The 18,691-nt window shown below is 37.5% G+C and overlaps 1 protein-coding gene across 2 annotated transcripts; it reads right to left on the reverse strand.

The window, feature by feature from the left end:
• Positions 1-1,676: 1,676 nt before the first annotated feature.
• On the reverse strand, positions 1,677-12,241 carry lhx2b (LIM homeobox 2b). 2 transcript variants are annotated; one of them, XM_087798194.1, is made up of 5 exons: positions 11,535-12,241; positions 10,371-10,573; positions 9,210-9,577; positions 5,020-5,225; positions 1,677-2,343 (listed from the first exon to the last, which is right to left on the reverse strand). In XM_087798194.1, the coding sequence occupies exons 1-5, from the start codon at positions 11,715-11,717 to the stop codon at positions 2,053-2,055; spliced, it is 1,251 nt and encodes a 416-aa protein (XP_087654320.1). In that variant the 5' UTR covers positions 11,718-12,241; the 3' UTR covers positions 1,677-2,052. The 2 variants fall into 2 exon arrangements, with proteins under 2 accessions (XP_087654320.1, XP_087654311.1); XM_087798185.1 differs by having other exon boundaries at positions 9,210-9,580.
• Between the last annotated feature and the right edge of the window lie 6,450 nt (positions 12,242-18,691).

The following is an 18,691-nucleotide window of genomic DNA, read 5'->3' on the forward strand; positions in this document are numbered from 1 at the left end:
GCTGTAGGTTTAATAAACCTACTTATCTCCCATCATTCTATCTCCACCTCATGACTCCACAAAGCGGCATTTTACAAGTATGTCTGAGATTGCCAAGCGTTACAACAACTGCCTATCCAAGGTGTGAGATGTGTGGTTAGATAAAGTGGTTTCCTGTAGCCATGTTAATCCCTTACCACTTTTTAAGAATGTGTCTGTGGTGAAGCTATGATCTGGTTTTCTGACGGCAGACATCAGAGACTGCTTTCTCCCCCCCCAGAGATGGATGTCGCTATCTGCTTTATAGTGTTTTGAACAGTTATTCGATACCTTTACCTGTACACAGACAAAAAGGCATCACTTAAACTGGAAAACTATTACACTTCACGTTGTTAAAAAATGTATTTCATTTTGATGTTCTTCAATTTCGAGCTAGACTATATAATAAGTATATAATCTCAAACACTTACAAGCATGATAATTCACAAACTTATTAGCTGGGAGAGTCAAAGTAGATTCATTGCATCGTGGTTCTCTACTGTTCCTCACTGTCTCAACATATGTAGCATTTTTCCTTTTTTCTAATTGTAATTTCCTTTTTTTTTTTAACAAAAGTTTTTTTTTTTTTTATTTCTCCAACAAATTACATTTCTGTGATTTGCATTAATATATGTGTATCTCTTATGTTTATCTCATCTTCATTTATTCTCTCTGTGGTTAAAAGTGACTTGAGGTTACTTCTAAGTAAGTAAGTAAGTAAGAGTGGATCTCTGTTTTTTATCATGCATAAAAACTCAGAGCGGTGCTATAAAAAATCCCTTATTTTATTATTATTTGCTTTTCTTAACCCTTGTGTTATCTCAGGGTCAAGGTCACCTAAAGGCCCAAAAACACATCTGTTTGTGGTATCCCATATACAGTGGTGGAGGTCGTTCACCTTGACCCAGAAACAAAAAGGTTTAAAAAAATAAATAGAGTAAGCCATTTTATATTTTGTCATAAAGAAATCCAATAAAAGAATGGATTTGAAACAAACTTGCAACCTGTTGCAGCTATTGAATCAGCAGTTGGATAATGTCCTCTTAATAGCGATGCATTGATGAAGCTTCATGAAACAGTATTCAGAGCCCACTAGATGTCACTCTCCACTTTATATTCCATTTTGTTTTCTAGTTTAGCTAGTCTGGTGAAACTAGAAACAATTTTAAACTGAGGGCGCCACCTACTGACCTCTACTCACTACTTCCAAGAGGTACCCAGGTCTAAAATGATTGATTTAGAATTGACTTTCTATTGTATTTATTCATTTTGGGTTCTTTGATAACTCTATGAAGTGATCTGTTTTGCTCCTGACTCTGAAGGAGACACAAATGACATATTTGAGAGCTACTTTAGATCTCTTGAGCAGATGATCATTTTGCAATAGCTACAGGATTTATGGAAGCTTGACTTCATCATATTTTACACCATATTGTATATAATCTTGTTTATTGTACGAATGTTAAGAAATAAGTTGTTAAGTGGATGTTCTGTGACTTTCCGGCACTTCGATGTGGCTTGAACTGATTCATAAGATCAACTTTTAAAAACATTTATAAACATACACATACTCTCACATATTCCCACACAAGTGCAAACCAGCACACGCAGAGACACACAAACTAGATATTAACAAAATAAACCCGAACAGCAGCAGCTTTATACAGTTAACTGTGTTTAATCACACATCTTAATCCCCTTCCCTCCCCGAAAAAGAATTTTACAATCCTTCTAACAGTGACTCTTGTACAACAACATAAATACTGTGCTGGAAAAAAAATATTTCCAAAAAAAAAAAAGAAAAAAAAAGATTTAAACCATCCTTCATTTTTATTCCCATAAACTATTCCTGTAAACATTGAAAAAAGCAGACAAAGTCTCCAGGTTCTGGACAAGACAACATCGAAATCACAACGTCTGCGAAGCTGGTGGCCTCACTGTGGAAAAAGTCTGTAACGGCTCAGAGAATCTTTGTTTCGTCCAGTACTTCGTAGTCCTTGAAGTGTTTGTGATCCTGAACAGTGCAGTGCTTCATCAGAAAAGGCTGGTCAGAGTGGTCTGTGAGGGGCTCCTGCACTCGTGAACATCCAGGCCTCCTTGCACTGAGGTGAGCACAGAGGTCACGGTGGGCATAGTGGGGTTGGTCAAGTCTGTCAGGGTGGTCGGGGTGCTGGAGGGGCTCATGGACGCATTAGAGATCTCGGATGCAGGACCTGATGGTGTTCCTCCCTGCAGAGTGGAGCCGTCCGAAGCCTTGTCTCCTCCTGTGCTTTCCTGCCGCAGCAGGTTCCTCCTGAACTTCGCCCGGGCGTTCTGGAACCACACCTGATGAGATAACAAAGAACATGATTATCATTAACGCACACACACACATCGAAGAGGAGCAATATGTGTGAGATCATGACCAGATTTTAGATATGAGGGGGCACAGTGAAGCTTTTTCTTGTCCATCTATACTTAACTACTTATATTTTAAACATAAGCAAATGGGTCAAATGTGAAGCCCATTGACAAAGGTAAAGTAAATTGTGACAAACAATACCATTTGTAACAGGCCACCAAAGGCTGCATGTGTAGTAGTGGTGAAGAACACTAGCACATGAAATGAAGCTTCACTCTGATTAAACATCGGCTGGTGAAATGAACATGCTAAACCTGACACATGACAACATTCTAGGAGGTTATATTTGTAGATCTAACTGCACACACTTCACTCCCAAAACACTTGAGCTCTCTCTCCACGGCAGGACGGTCAGCAAGTCTAAAGATACTCGGAAAGTCCAGTCGTGTGTCCAGAAATATATGATTGACAAGCGAGACCACATCATTTTCTTTTATTTTTTGAACTAATTTCTTTTCTCTGGTTTTATAGATTCTGTATTTAATTCAATCTTTATCATATCATATATTTTTAAGTTGAATCTACAGAGTGTGACATTAATCCATTAACAGTGGATTAAGAGTCAAAATCAACATCAGGTCTCGGATTTTTTCATTTTTTTAATGCATGGATAAGGCTTTGGAAAATGACACGAAATTCAGATCATTCTTATGCTACTAGTATGAGATTTATTCAATAAAGACACACTTTCAATGAGCAAAATCATTTTTAGGTTTTAAGTGAGTCTTTCTTAAAGCACATCGTAAACCTTGCTTACAGTGAATAAACAGTACTTTTGAAATTAATTTTCAGCACACGTTACTCCAGCAGGATTTACTAAACATGATGAACACGCATGCTCACATTTATCTGAGGAACCTCACACGTTTGTGCACCTCATTGCCAAATTTCTGCAACTCTTGACTTGACATTGTCCTGCAGCTATTAACCAGAAAGAAAAGATTATATTTTCTTTCTGGTTAAAAACATTTTTGATCGATTGAGGACATAACCTGATGCAAAGATTTCCGTTCTCTGATTTATTATACTTTATAAATGTGTATACACATTTTTTTTTTTTACTTTTTGTGCTTCTCAATTACTACTATTGTCAATTACATCACAATACTTTTCTTTAATTCTTTAATTTCTTCAATAAATTCAATCATGAATTTTAGATTTTTTTTCCTCACAATAACAAAAAAAACAACAATACTGTAAAGTAATTTAAAGTAATTATTTAACTCTAGTCAACTAAAGTAAGTTAACAAATGTAAAAAAGTAAAACATTAAAGTTAACATATATGCAAATAAATGCATATGAACACTATGTTTTTGTAAAAGTGAAGAAATAATTTTATACTAAACAGAACTCTGACCAACAAGTTTATGTTCATTGTCAAAAGAAAACTTTTTTCAAAGAAATTTAATAAGAAAAAACGTAATTTTGAAGAATTCTGTTTATGTAAAAGAGACTTCAGTCTTAACAATCTTGGCTTTAAAATACTTTTCCGGTGAAGATTTAAATGATTAACACAGATATAGTCCTTTACTAGGCCGAGATGTACTGGCAATATCTTCTACCTGATGCAAACACAACTACACAAGGCCAATATTGAAATTAATCGTATTTCGAGGGTTCTGTGGTTTCAGTTTGATTGTATTTTCCAACACTCTAAAAGCTCTACTGAGGTTCTCACTCATGGGCCCCACGGGGACCACGCCACAAACCGAAGCCCACAGGGGCGTGTGTTTGTTATTCGCCGATGTAGGAACACAAGCGGACCGAAGATGAACATGAGTCTCGTAATTGTGACGGAGTCTTGGGAGACAGGCTGAGGAAGCTCTTCAAAGCAAAACGGCTGCTTTGTCTTCTTGCTCCTCTAAGTGTTAATGAAAGTGGAAGGATGATTTTTCTGTCTGAAACCAACAATGATTCATGAAGCTTTTTGTATGTTTTTTTTCTTCCAGGCCTCAAGAGATGATTTGTTTGCTGTCTTTTGTGCGAATCAAACGCACGGCTGTTCTGTCTCTCACATTCATCTGTGCCTCACTCTCACAGTCTCTCGGAAGGATTCTATTTTGCTCTGGAGGTGTGACTCATGTGAAAACAGGAGTTTAGTAGAAATGAGTTGAGCGCATCATTGACTTTCTTTTCCATTATTTAACTATATTTTTTTTATTATGTTTTGTACTATGTTTCTACTATCTTTTTTCTCCTATTTGTTTGTTTCTGTGTTCACCTTATATTTCAAAATGTTCTGCTGTATTTATCCTCTTATTGATGATTATTATCATATCACATTTTCCACATTTATTCTTGACCATGTTGCCCCCTCGAACTGAAATAGAACAAGAAAAGAATAAACGTATTCCTCTTATGAGTTGCACAGTTTAGAGTCCACATAAGGCGAGAGACACTTAGATACTAAGACACTAAGATTCATGATGGATGTTTGTTTTCTGGAATCATTTAAACCCATGAAGTATAGGAAGAACATACAACCACTAAGTGCCCTTATTTCACCATGATACAACTACTTTTTTATTTGATAATGTTCTTAAACCATATTTATTGAAGACAAAATAAACCCGGCTGCATGCGTGTCAGCTGTGCGTACCTGTAAGACCCGTTTGGTGAGACCGGTCTTCTGGGCCAGCTGCTTAAGGTCCTTGGCGTCTGGGTTGTGGTTGATGGCGAAATAGGACTTCATGGTTCTGAGCTGATGGTGCTTGAAGGAGGTCCGCATGCGCTTGGTCTTCTGACTGGAGCTGTACTGGGAATCCCGGTCCATAGACTCACCGTCGTTCTCGTTGCAGCTCAGTGCTGCAGGACGGACAGCAGGAGAGAGGACAGGGTAAGAAAACTTTGTGTCATTTGAACGTTTTATTTCCTAATTTTCATGATCAAAACTTCCAGTTCACCTTTAAAAGTCCGCTGCTTGAAATCCTTTTGTTATATGTTTTTTGTTATAGCCAAAATATATGGTTTTGCATACATCCAAACATCAGGTTATATAATTATAAAAATCATTAAAATTAAATTATATTAAAAAGACACAAAATAATATATTGTCAACAATTACATTTTTGTGTCAGATCAAGTAAAATATTGTTGCTCTTTTCACACCCAAAGGTGTTTTATTGTCAAGACAGAAATCTGAAATTAACAATTGACAAACCTCCCGCTGAGTGGAACGAAAAGAAAACACAAATACGTTCAGATCTCCATTTTTACATGAATGCCTCTTTTTAATAATTACTATTTCTTTACACACAGTTTTTTTGTCTTGCCTCCGTTATTATTATTATTTATTTTTATTTATATTTCTATTGTATTCCTATTTATATTGCTTACCCTAGTATCATGTATTACTATTAGAGAGGTCCACTAATCTATCCATCTATCTATCGTTCCATCTCCCAGTCAACAAGAAAATGGTGTCAGTCATATAACCAGACAAATGTTTATCATAAAAACAGTTAGTTTTCCTGAAATCACGCTTTGTGTCATAAAATGTACGACCAAACCACAACTTTTTGAATATAATAGTGTCTCTCTGTAATCGTCACTACACAACAGTAGCAGCTTGTTAGAAATATTAACACAGCCTCTACTATTAGAATGAGCAGGATCTACAACGGAGAGAGGCAACTAGGAGGGCAATTCAGACGAATCAGACCCAGTAGAAAAAGGCATTGTTGGGACAACTATGCCAAGGGTGTTGTCCTGGACCATGAATGGAGAAGGTAGAACAATGCCACATTCACAACAGCTATTTGGACATGTGCACTACATCCTATTCAGATCTATAATGAGTTTACGGACCACCTTTTTTGTTACAGTCAAGGTACAGCAAAGATTTTTCTTATATACAGTATTTACTGACAAATTCCAAATTTGAGGGTGAATCTCAACTGGATAAAGTAGCATTCTCTTTGGGTGAAAGTAAAAGATGAGTTTATATCAGCCAATCCAGCACCAAGAGTTTACTTAAAACATGTTATTTTGTTTTCATTCAATCAAAAATATGGAATTGAAAGACGATTTTACTTCATGCGTAGAAAATCATCATACGTATATTTTTAATAGTACACTTGTTTTCTCTTTTTAAATCTTCTTCCAGTATTTATTTTAAATGTATCTTTTTCACTATAATTGAAACTCGTTTGGTGATAATGTAGAATGACCATCTATCAATCCTAAAACAAATACAAATTGTGAGTCAAAAATAAAGATCATGTGCTACTATCTAAACCACATCTCATTCCTATTGTCACCAAAATAAAATAAGAATTAAGGAAACATCTGTTAAATCCCCCGCAGTCTAATTATTATTAGTAATCATTTATAGATTGGTAGAATGAAATAACGAGCTCCAACAAATACACACAAACACACGTATCCATCCCACTCGCTAAAATTCTTGGCAACAACATAAGTGTTGCTGCATGAATAACAGTTCAATACCAGAACGCAAAAAAAAACATATCAGGCATCAACACTTCTCTTCGTTACCCAGTCCAGAACAAATGCTGCTTCCTCGTCGTAACATATGCTGCAGCCTTCAACACACGCGCATGCACGCACGCACGCACGCACGCATTCACACACACACACCTACACTTATAATTAATTTAGAAAAACACCTGCAGATGGTTTCTATCTCTCATCCACAACATCTTCATCCCACTGTGTTCCAGAAGCCGCTCCTCCCCTCAACCAACACATGTTCACGGTTTACAGCGTGTTAACGATAGAGGGCGCTCTACATAGTTTCCTTCATTCTGTTTCTTAAAAAGTTAAAGGGATTTCCCGTCTTCCTCCGCTTTACAAACAACGGTAGCACGATACACCTGTTATTCTTTCTTCTTTTTTTAAATGACGTGCGACAAAGTCAAGTCAGTTTCCATAGTTGTGAAGCGACACAAAAGTCTATTTTTTAACTATAAAACTAAACAATAAGCCACAAGAAGAAGACGTTTTTTCCAATATTTTAGATTTTGTTTGAATTAAAAAAACAAGAATCCGAGCGTTCGTCTCCTTTTTTAAATGTTTGATTCTCCAAATAAATCTCTTTATTATAATATTATAATGTCATGTTGATTTACCATTACAAACTCTAAACAAGACAAAATAAACGTGGTTTATTTCTTCTGTCTTTGATATTGATACTTTGACGACGTTCTGGTTCTAAGCGTATCAGTTCAACTGTTCCTAATGTATCCAGTTGTGTGATCTTCGTTTATATTGGAATTTTATTAGTTAGGAAGTGAATTAATTTCAGATTGCATAACATTTATTTAAAATTCAATTCAAATAAATTGACTATACCTTAGTGCTGATGTTTCAAGAAAGTGTTGGTGCATAAGTGTGACTGAAAAATGAATTATTAACAACCACGTGTGAATAAAAAATGTGTCTAAAAAATAGGACATTGGGATTGAAGTTTTTCGTTTTTTATAATGCTGTTCAGGAATACAGGAAGAAAACCCAAACAAATAAAAAAATATATATATATATCCAGCTGGCTAGAAAAGTGGTAATAGAATATAAGAATATAAACCAGCCGAGCAACCAGCATTTAGCCTTTAAGGCCCTTTTCTTCGGAAAGTAGTAGGGTGTGAAGTAAAGAAAATATGTCTTTTGTTTTCAACTTTAAAAGGTTATATGATCAGTTTAAGATACAAGTATCAGCTCAACTAAACTTTCAATAATTTGCTCTGTCAGTAATCGGTTGTATAAGGGGTTTGTTAGTTTAATTACATGATCAAAATGTTTTAAATCTTTTTTTTATTGTTGTTTATATGATTTGCAAATCATCTCGATGTTTAATTGACCAAATGCGGGACTTCATGCAACAAAAAGTGCAGGCAGAATGAGTTGTAAAAAAAAGTCCCTGTTCTTGTTCTTGTTCTTGCTTCCAGTGAATAACTCATCAAATCACATTGAGCTCTTTGGCAGTTCGGCCTGGTCCCTAAGAAGAAAAAGGCCCCTGCAGTGTGTGTGTGTGTCTGTGTGTGTGTGTGTGTTTGAGGGGAGGGGGTGTATGTAGATGTCTATGAACCCTGACAAGTGGAAAACGGTGAAAGCAAAACCCGGAACATCAAAAAAGTTTTTTTTTTTTTTTTTCTTCATCAGAATGAGGACATGGAAGACTCTTATTTTGGTAACACACTCACTGAGCGCAATTCTTTGTAAGGGCAATGGTTTTATTTATGATTGTAATTGACAATATATTTTAATATATAACATCATTGCATTTCGTATTATTTATCAATTAAAAAAAAAAAAATCAAATATAGAAACATTAAAATCACGCATACGTATTGTACAGAGTGTTATATTGTTATTTGTTATTTTCTTTAGATAGCGTCTATTATTATTATTATTTAGTCAGATAGAAGCCAACTATAAGCGTTAAAGGTTAAATAACATAAATACTATACAATATTAAATTACATATTTATATACGCGTATATTTCAATAAATAATGAAAAAAGGGAAATATGGACATTAATTCTAATACGCTCGTTTCTGTTAAATGTTTATTAGAATCGGGAAGTTATTTTAATTTCTAAACATAATCTAAAAAAAAAAAGTGTCTGTAGAAGTTTGGCTCAACTTCTGGAAGCAGTGTTTTGGTAACGTTGTACTAGTCTTTCACGTTGGAGCCAAACGGCGTCAGTGTGAGCAATTTGCTGAGTCATTAACACTTTTTTACGCTGCCTAATTAAAGATTAAATACTCAACCACTCCAGAAGATACTCAAGCTTTTAGGTGTAAGACTGTATCTCAAGACCGTCTTACCTGCGTTGTAGGCAGCGAGCTCCGCACCGGGACCAGGACTTTTCCGCTTTCTTGGCCGGCCTTTCGTCACCGTCCCGACGCCGTTGAAGTAGGAAAGTCCGAGGGTGTTGGCCTGGCTCAGACCCTTGTGTGCCACCACGTCCGCGTGGTTAAAGTGATTCTGGTATTCTCCCTGGATGAGAGTCTCAAAGTGCAAGCGACAGTAGACCAGGCTGTCCTTCATGCCGAAGTGGTCTCCGGTGGTCAGCATCTTGCTGCACGTGGTGCAGGTGAAGCAGTTGAGATGGTAGACCAGGTCACGGGCCCGCATGACCATCTCGGACGCAGAGATCCCGAGGTGGCACCGAGCGCATCTTTGCACAGAGAATCTTCTGCGGACAACACATACACACCATGAGGAGCTGTGCGTGAACCGTCTTCTGTGTGTGTGTGTGTGCAGAGAAAGTTTAACGCAGATTAGCTGCGCGCGAGCTCGTTTTATTTTATACAATCCATAACTTTAAAAATCTATAACTTCTTCTACATGAAGGAACATATTGTGTCACTAGTGATAGAAATGTAATGCTATTTTTCACTCTTTTTTTCATTATAAAATATGTTTAAATCTCACAATATTTCCGCGGTCATAAAAGGCAGTGGGACAAAGAAAAAAGTCCACGAAAAATGGAACTCATTGAACGAGCGCTAATGTCTTTTAATGAATGAAACATATATTCTCATGAAGAGTTTAGTGTGTATTACATCTAAAAAAAATGTCTATCTTTATTTATTTATGGGTGGCAACCGCTCAGGTCAAATACAGCATAAAATTGGTCATGTTTTTGCCAATTTACTGTTATGGTTTTATTTTTATTTCATCATTTTTGTCGTATTTTCGATGGATAGCTACAGTTTTAACACACCATCATTATAAATTGTCTATTCTCGAACCAGAGTTTTACTTGACGTTCAGTGACTTATAGTTTTACACATAAACCTACAAAATGATATTAATCTAAATAGAAAATAAGTTAAAAAAAAATTGTTTAAACGTATTTATTTACAAAACGAGATCGAGTGAAACAAGTAACACATTAAAGAGTATTAAAAATATGAATGAATAAATAAAAACAATGATAAACACTCATCGTAATGGATGGATTTGAAATCCTGGCCTCATACCTGTAGTAGTCCTCCTTGCAGTAGATGCTGCCGTCCTTGCTGAAGCAGGTGAGCTCGGACTCCAGGTTGAGTTTGCACTCGCAGCACTTGAGACAGCGCATGTGCCACTGCTTGTCCACGGCCAGCAGGTAGTAGCGGTCAGCAATCTTGCGGCCGCAGCCTGCGCACAGAGCCACTCTCTCTGCGTTCAGACATGGGTGAGACTGCAGGGCATGGAACGCTTGGTCACTGACAAAATACTTCACTTTTCATCGACTCTAACCACTTCTCCTATAACGTTTAACAACTTTGTTTACTCTCTTTACACCGGTAACAATGCAAGACAACATTTGAAGAACACGAAAACACACTTATTGTGCTTTAAACTTCTTTTGATTTTAAGGTGAACATTTTTAAAAGCTCTAACAAGGAGAAAGTGTGTCGTGTCTTTTATGAGCAGCCAAATAGTCGTAGTTTACGTAAAACATGGTGCCAAGGTTCAAAAGTGTCAAGTTGTCCTCTTTGAAATAACTTTCATTATCATAGCATTATCCAGCACTCCTTAAATAAATGTTACATATATACACAATGCATAATATGATTAAAATAAATATATATATATATTTATATATATATATATATATATATATATATATATATATATATATATATATATACACATATATATATGTGAACACTGTGTTTGTCTGTTGTGTTGTTGTGTCTGCTTGTGTATATATATATGCAAACACATTTGTACTTTGATCTTTGATTTACTAAATAAAATACGATAAATGAATGCACGAAAAATTGTGTAGCATTTAATGTTAACTTGTGTAAATGGAAAATGTTGTTTATTTAAAATTAAATGTTGGAAAAATATTATTTGAACGAATATAGCATTGAAAAGTATAGACGCCATGCATTAAAGCAAAGCGGTGGATTATATATTTTGATCGTAAATTCTGTTTGTTTTAATTTTCTTTTATATACATGTATCATCACGTTTGGGTCATCAAGGTGAATAATACACGTAAATGCTGTATTGCTGGGCTCGTAGACGCATAGAAAAAAACGAATGAACTTGGTTCCTAACAAAGTAAATACATACATTTCTATTTATTTCGTTGTATTACAGTGTGTTCGGACCCATTTCCCCCAGATTTTCAAGTGGACCTCTCCTACCGTCTCGGACTCTCCCATGTCGATGGCGGAGCTGATGGCCGCGGACTCGCTCTTGGCTCTCCGGTCGATCTCTTCCACCACGCCGTGCACGTCGCCCCCGGGGAGGCTGTGGAAGAGCATGGTCGCCGCAGACGGGAGGATGTTATAACTGTTCGGCTCGGTTCTGCAAGCCAAGATGTCCATCAGAGACACAGATCTGCGCGCAAATCCGTTCCCTCTGTTTGCGTCTATCAGAGTCTCGTCGTGTCAGGATCCGCATCAAGAGCTGGACCGGGTCCGAGCCTCCGCAGCTCTCATTCTGGAACCAGGATTCAAACGTCCTCCTCGCAGGTGAGATCAAATGTTGTCTTCCATTGACAGCTCAGGGGCGAGACTGCTGTTCCCGGTACCTCGTCTCCTCCTGTCTGGACTTCAGTTACAGGAAATTCTCCTTGTTTAATTCTTGCCAGAAGAAGACGCCACAACTGGAAGCTTGGGAATGTCTGGCTGCCGAATAATTCCCGCTGAAATCAAACTAGCAAGGGGTCCTGGTGGAGTCCAAGTTGTCACCGGCTGTGTGTCAGTTTGAAAACTCTAAAAATAGAGTTGAGAATCCTCCGGCCTGCTAGAGACGCTCCTGTTGTTTAGTTGCTGTTTTAAAAGGAGGCAGCGAGCACGAGGACCAGCTTTGGAGGAGGAGTGTTCTTCACCGCGACTGATGATAGGAGAGTGCTGCTGGCCCCCCAGATCCCCCTCCTTGGGTCTACCGTAGCCCCTTATCAACAAGGCCTTCTGACGTCACCACGCACCGTTACTGTCCATTGGCTTGCATCTCTGGTACCGAAAAGCTCGCTAACCGTGCGTAACGCGGAGACCACCGGACCCAGGACTCACCCAGGAACCAATCCAACTCCAGAAACCGGTCCATGTGCGCGTGAGTGACAGGGAGGAGGGCTGAGAGCCGAGGAGTTCTGCTGGGACACTTTTCCACGCAGGGTGAAGGTTCTGGAGAACTGCTGCTTCTCGTGACACCTGGAGGAGAGGACACACCATTATTTTATTTTCAAATTATTATTGTCAAGTGAAGTGTTATTACTTTAATTCAAACAGTCATCACCACTACAATTTATTTTCATTTAATTCAATATATTTATTTTTTAAATTAGTTTCCATATTTTTTTAAACTATATTGTTTGGGTAAATAAAATAAAAATAAACTTTTGAAGATTTTTATATATAAAATTAATAATTCCGTCTTTGTTGTTGAAATTAACATGCAGGTATACGGATGGTGGACTTTTATTTTTTGGTTAAAATTACCTGATATGCGGGCAATTACGTGTTTTGATTTTATATATTTCAATAATTGTTAACCAAATATATATGACAGTGTTCAATTCAATTCAATTTTAAAGTGTCTTATCATAACAAAGTCATCTCAAGACACTATACAGTTGAAATACGACTATAGTTGATTAAGGAAAAACAGATCCCAGCAATTCAATTCAGTGTTGTCATATATATTTCTGTCATTTTAAGATAATAAACAAGAACATCGGATAAAGAGTTATAAGAAAAAAAAGGATTTTCATTTGTTCCAAATACATGAATTATTAGACTACAGCAGAGGGACACGTTTATATTTTGCGTCCTTGATTCATTTTAGTTATCATCACCTTCACTGGTTGTAAACGCAGTTTTAAGTTCCTAAGATGCTGACGTTGAGTTCAAAAAGCTCAGTGACAATATGTTTCGATTCGCAGGCACCGAAAGTGAAGTTTAGTTTTAGTGACTCTATCCCTTGAGTGACTGATCCTGGATCCGCTCTTTCTAATTAGCTCGATGCTCTTAATTGGCAGGGGTGGGGGGGCGAGGGGGGTCCCCGTCATCACACGACGCACCGGAGCAGGAGGCGCAGGAGGAGAAGGAGGTTTGATGAGGAACAAAAGCTCCTCGGCGGTGCGAGAGAGAGAAACATGACACGTTATCACATCAGCGCTTTTGTTTCCTCACCTCTGTTGGGCGATCCTCAAATCAGTGCCTCCCGATCCAAATGATGCCCATTTTTTCCCATCATTTATTTCTCTCGCCTCTTCCTCCCTCTACCTGTCCATCCCCCGCGGACATAAAGCGCCCGCGTTTAGGCCATTGTGAAGTTTTAGAGCATAAATATGATGTTAAGCTCCTAAATCCGCATGCAAATGAAGGCGCGTTATAACGCCCTTAATTGAATACATGCATATTTATCATGGACCTTTATACATTAAACATGGTGGCGGCGGCAGCGGGCATGTCTGCAGGCGTGGATGAAATATGATATTGGGTTTCGTGTGTGTGTGCGCGCGCCTGCGTGGGTTTTTGTGTGTGAGCGGAATATTGTAAGCTCGTAAAAAAAAAAAGTATGCATAGTGTGCGCAGAAAGATCATTACAAGACATGTCTCGTAAAAAAAAAAAAAAAAAAAATTCAATATTTAATCTGGGAATTTATTTAAAAGTTAAATCTGAATTAATTGCTCAGTAACATACACACTCAAACCCACGCACGCGCGTACACACTTTCATGGGGGCAGCAGGAGACTCACATCTTCAATGTGCGGAGTAAGAAGATGCAAGAGCAGGAATCAAAAGGCGTCACCATCGGCAGCCTACAGTCTAATTGTCAGGAAATCGTGTGTGTTCTTCGGTGCTCTTGAACGTGTGCACGTGCGTGTGTGTGTGTTCTTCTGTGCTCTTGAACGTGTGCACGTGCGTGTGTGTGTGTTCTTCTTCTCATAGTCCTTCCATCTATTGTAAACATGTCACCAGTAATGTCAAACAGTTGTCAGATTTCGGATGAAAATATGGAATTCTTAATAACATTTGATTAAAAAAAAATATATATATATAAGGTGCATTATGGGAAGGAAATTATTTTTCACGGATAAGGGGATTTTCCTTAAAATCGTATACATTATTAAAATAATTGTTAAAATGAAATGAGCTCTATATGAAATTAATCAAAATTAGACTTTAATGATATACATACTGTTTGCAATGAATATTCAGTTTTGTAACAATGTCAATAGTAATAGTAATAATCAAAATGTACCTTTTAAAACAACGGATTCAACAACAAAAGATTAATAATTATTATTATATGACATTTAAGTGAGTTCTTAGTTTTTGTTCCAATACCATATCTCTTTATATTAACATATTGGTCATGGTCATTTTATTTATAAATTACATTAAGCTATCAGGGTTTGCCACAGCAATAGGCCTCTCTTGAGCATCTTCCCATGTCACACATTTATTTTTATTTCAATTTACCAGGTCATTAAACCAAATTGTTTTTCTTCCTTCTTCTTTTTTAAATCCAAAACATTATTTGTTGGACTGCTTTTTTTCAAAACATATTATCAGATGTTTCTGTAGATCGGTGCGTATATATATATATATATATATATATATATATATATATATATATATATGAATTTTTAAAGGTCAAATTTATAAGATTTACAGTATATATTTAATGACATGAATACATGTGTTGTTTATTTCACACATTTGAATACATATTAATAATTTCAATAGCTCATGAAATGGACTAATCACAAATGGCAGCAGAAGTGTGTGGAATAACCAAAATACTTGATGAGCTAACAGACAATGGATTACTAAATTTGATGGAACCTGGACGTGTCTCATTCATCACATCCTCTCAAGTTGTCAACTGCAACCATTCTATTCTCTCTCCAGCTACGTTACTTTTATTCTGAAATGATCTCTACAGAAAACAGGAAGTACTGTTTGCTTTTATGAAGCCTGGTGCTAACTTCAAAGTCTAATAGGTTAGGTTACGTAGAACTTTATTGATGCCTTAGGAGGTCTCCTTCGGGATTTTTTTTTTTTTTCCAATTAGACACAGCAATACAATTATTCATAAAAAATAAAAATAGAGCAAAATAATAAACACATACAGATATATTTTAACTTGTGATAGTTAAAATCGATACTAAAATATCACTGCAAGGTAAAATAATAGTAAACAATTCTGTACATTTAATTAAGGAACTATACCAACATGCTTGAGTGCCTTTATCTTTAAAACCACAGTGAAACTCATGAAGAATCATCTGTGTGTGTGTGTGTGTGTGTGTGTGTGTGTGTGTGTGTGTGTGTGTGTGTGTGTGTGTGTGTGTGTGTGTGTGTGTGTGTGTGTGTTTCGTGGGTGTGTGTGTATGTGTGTGTCTAAAGTGCTGATGCAGCTCCTCTGATTACTCCTTGTCCCATAATGATTTCAAAACACGGTCGTCCATCAATAACACAAATCTGCATTTCTCAGAAAAACATCAGCTTCGTCAGGCCCCTGGCAACTTTTTGATCTCACACACCCCCTCCTATCATACACACACATTTTTAATTGTATTCTGCATAAAGGTAGAAATGTGTGTGCAGCGTGTGTGTGTGTGTGTGTGTGTGTGTGTGTGTGTGTGTGTGTGTGTGTGTGTGTGTGTGTGTGTGTGTGTGTGTGGCTTTAATGGGATGCTGCTGTGGAAGTGGGGAGTGGGTTACAAACTCTCTGAAGGGAGCTGGGCTGTAATTAAGACAAGGAACAAAGCGGAGGAGAGTTAAAAACACATGAAGTGAAGGAAGCAGATCGTCTAATCACTCTTCACGATTCAGAAACGGGTTTGGTTGGACAGAGGGTGAGTGAAGTGAAATCATTCATTAGCTGAGTTTAAGCTTGACCTCAACAAATTGTCATGGAAACAAATAGTTTTAAACGAAGAATGTAGTTGAAGAAATCAGTCAGTTTGGTCAATCTGTCGATTAACTTGACACTGTTGTTAAATGATTGAACCAAGATATTCTATTTTATTATTTATTGTAGCAGTATTAGCTAAATGACCAATATGTTGAGATGAAAAAATGACAAAGAGCGTGAGAGTCGGTCCTTTTACTAAATGAGTGCTGACCAGTTCATTTTCTACAAGGTCATGCTGGACACAGGTGAAGGTTAAGAAGGAGTCCATACAGACGCCGTTACACAAAGGATGTTCACTCTAGGAGTTTTCTTTTCAACATTAATACAATTAATTAAAAACCTACAGCATATCATTTTAAATTCCTGACGTAAAATTAAGTCTGAGTAATTTTTCAGAGAGTAATATAATAAATGGCTGAATTTACATTATTTAATTAAATAACTTGAATTGTGTAATAATCTGCATCCATGTTATTCGTCTTTTCCCTGTCTACTAAAGGTTGGCAGAGGCAAGACAGAAAATCACATTTACTGATGTACCATTTTAAATTCGCTTTTATTTTTTTTGACCATAAAGATTTCTGCAATGAGAATAAAAAAAATGGAAAAAAACAATTCTCCAAGATGCAGCCCCTCATCATGACGATGTTTATGTTTATGTTATTACTTTATAAAGTTCTCCCCTGTCTGAAATCTCAGCGAACAATAGGTTACAGGAGTGGTGCCCATGATGATTTAATAACAAGCTTCACTCCTCCTCCAGCCAGCTGTTATCATGATCACTTTGTTTATACAATGAGTTCCGTGGAGGTAGAGGCTTCCGGGATTGATGAAAAACATTATCATTACTTAGTCAGACTAATACAAAGGCCCACAGAGAGCAGAGAAGGATCAGGGTCCTAGAGAAGTGTAGCAGGAACACTACCTTATCAAGGCTGTGGCCCAGAACCAGCAAGGACTGTTGATGATTCCATTAGGAGGATCATCAACAGTGTCATAATCTGAGCTAACATTTGGCAAACTCCATATTGCAAATTTAGTTTCTGTTAAAGGCTATAATCCTATTTCCATGGAAGATCTTTTAGAAATGACAACACTGTTCCTCAAGAGTATTACAGGCCAATTCAATTCAAACCCTGATTCCGGAAAACCTCAGGTACACAACTTGGTGGTGGGCAAGCTTGCAGAGCAGCCAAGATAGACTGACAGGGAAGAATTATGCAGCGTCAGCTCATAGAGGACCAACATGTCTGCTCACTGCAGAACAGAACTGGACAACTAAAGGAAAACTACTATCAGATTAGATCTTGTGATTGTGGTAAATAATGATCTAGATAATGTTCTCATTGTTGACCTCACCATGTCTTAGGAGGAGTAAATATACTTGAACAGCTGCTCAAGCATGTGGAAACTTAACTCAGATGGACTGTCTTGGACTCAACAATTTTGAAATATTCACATCAACTTGCGATTGAAGGAAAGCAGTCTCAGCGTGAAGTGATCGCTCTCAGCAGAAAGAAACATTGAATGAAGACAAATTAATATAGATTTTCTTCATTTATTATTGTCATTTTGTGAATAAAGAGAATAGGATGTTTCTTGTACAATAAACGTGGTATGATTGATTATTTTAGATTTGATGAGAGGCACCAATCTCTTAGAACTTCCCTTAGATTCTATGGCCTCTGCTATTCAGTCCCAGAGATTCCAGGGTTAGAATGAAACTGAAGAATTAACCATTGAGTTTCATCGGCACTCTGTGTCCGGGGGTGTCCGGGGGTGGGTGCAGAGCTTAGAGAGGTTGCAATGGAAGCAGATGCAACAGGAAACATATCATAAACACATGAAAGTTGACTGCAGGACAGTTAGAGTGAAAGTTAGTCCTTTTGTATTTTTTGACAGAGTATGAGGCAGTCTTGCTAATAAGTTTGATGCTGGGCTCATCCTGCCTCATGGTTGCTTCCCGCTTGTGTTTATTTCCTGGCTATTTGTTGCTCAGCGCTCCCAGCCCTGCTTCTGTCAATCAGCCATGGGCCGCCACGATCACAAAAGAAGCTCATTCTGCCACAGGAGCCCCTCTTTGGAGAGCAATTCTAAAACGTACATGCCTCTTATTTGTTGGGTCAAAGGTTAAATTGCTGACCCTCCCTCTCGCTCTCCCTGCCGTGGCCAAGCTGTACTGGGAGTCTTATATTTACATGGATTAAGTCCTTTCACACCAAAGAAAAGAGCTGGTTCACAGTCAAAGCCCGAGGAGTAGTCCATGCTGCCCGAGTGGCCACATTATTCACTGGCAGACAATGACCATATTGTAGTTATGTGGAAAGGGGTGGGGGGGAGAGAGAGAGAGAAAGCTCCCTCCTTCCATTTGCCATGGCAAAGTCCTACACTTGTGCCACGGAGCAGGGGGACTGAGTCCCCATCCGC

This window comes from Callionymus lyra, chromosome 1 (genome assembly GCF_982586985.1).
Source record: "Callionymus lyra chromosome 1, fCalLyr1.hap1.1, whole genome shotgun sequence".
Classification (NCBI taxonomy): domain Eukaryota; kingdom Metazoa; phylum Chordata; class Actinopteri; order Syngnathiformes; family Callionymidae; genus Callionymus; species Callionymus lyra.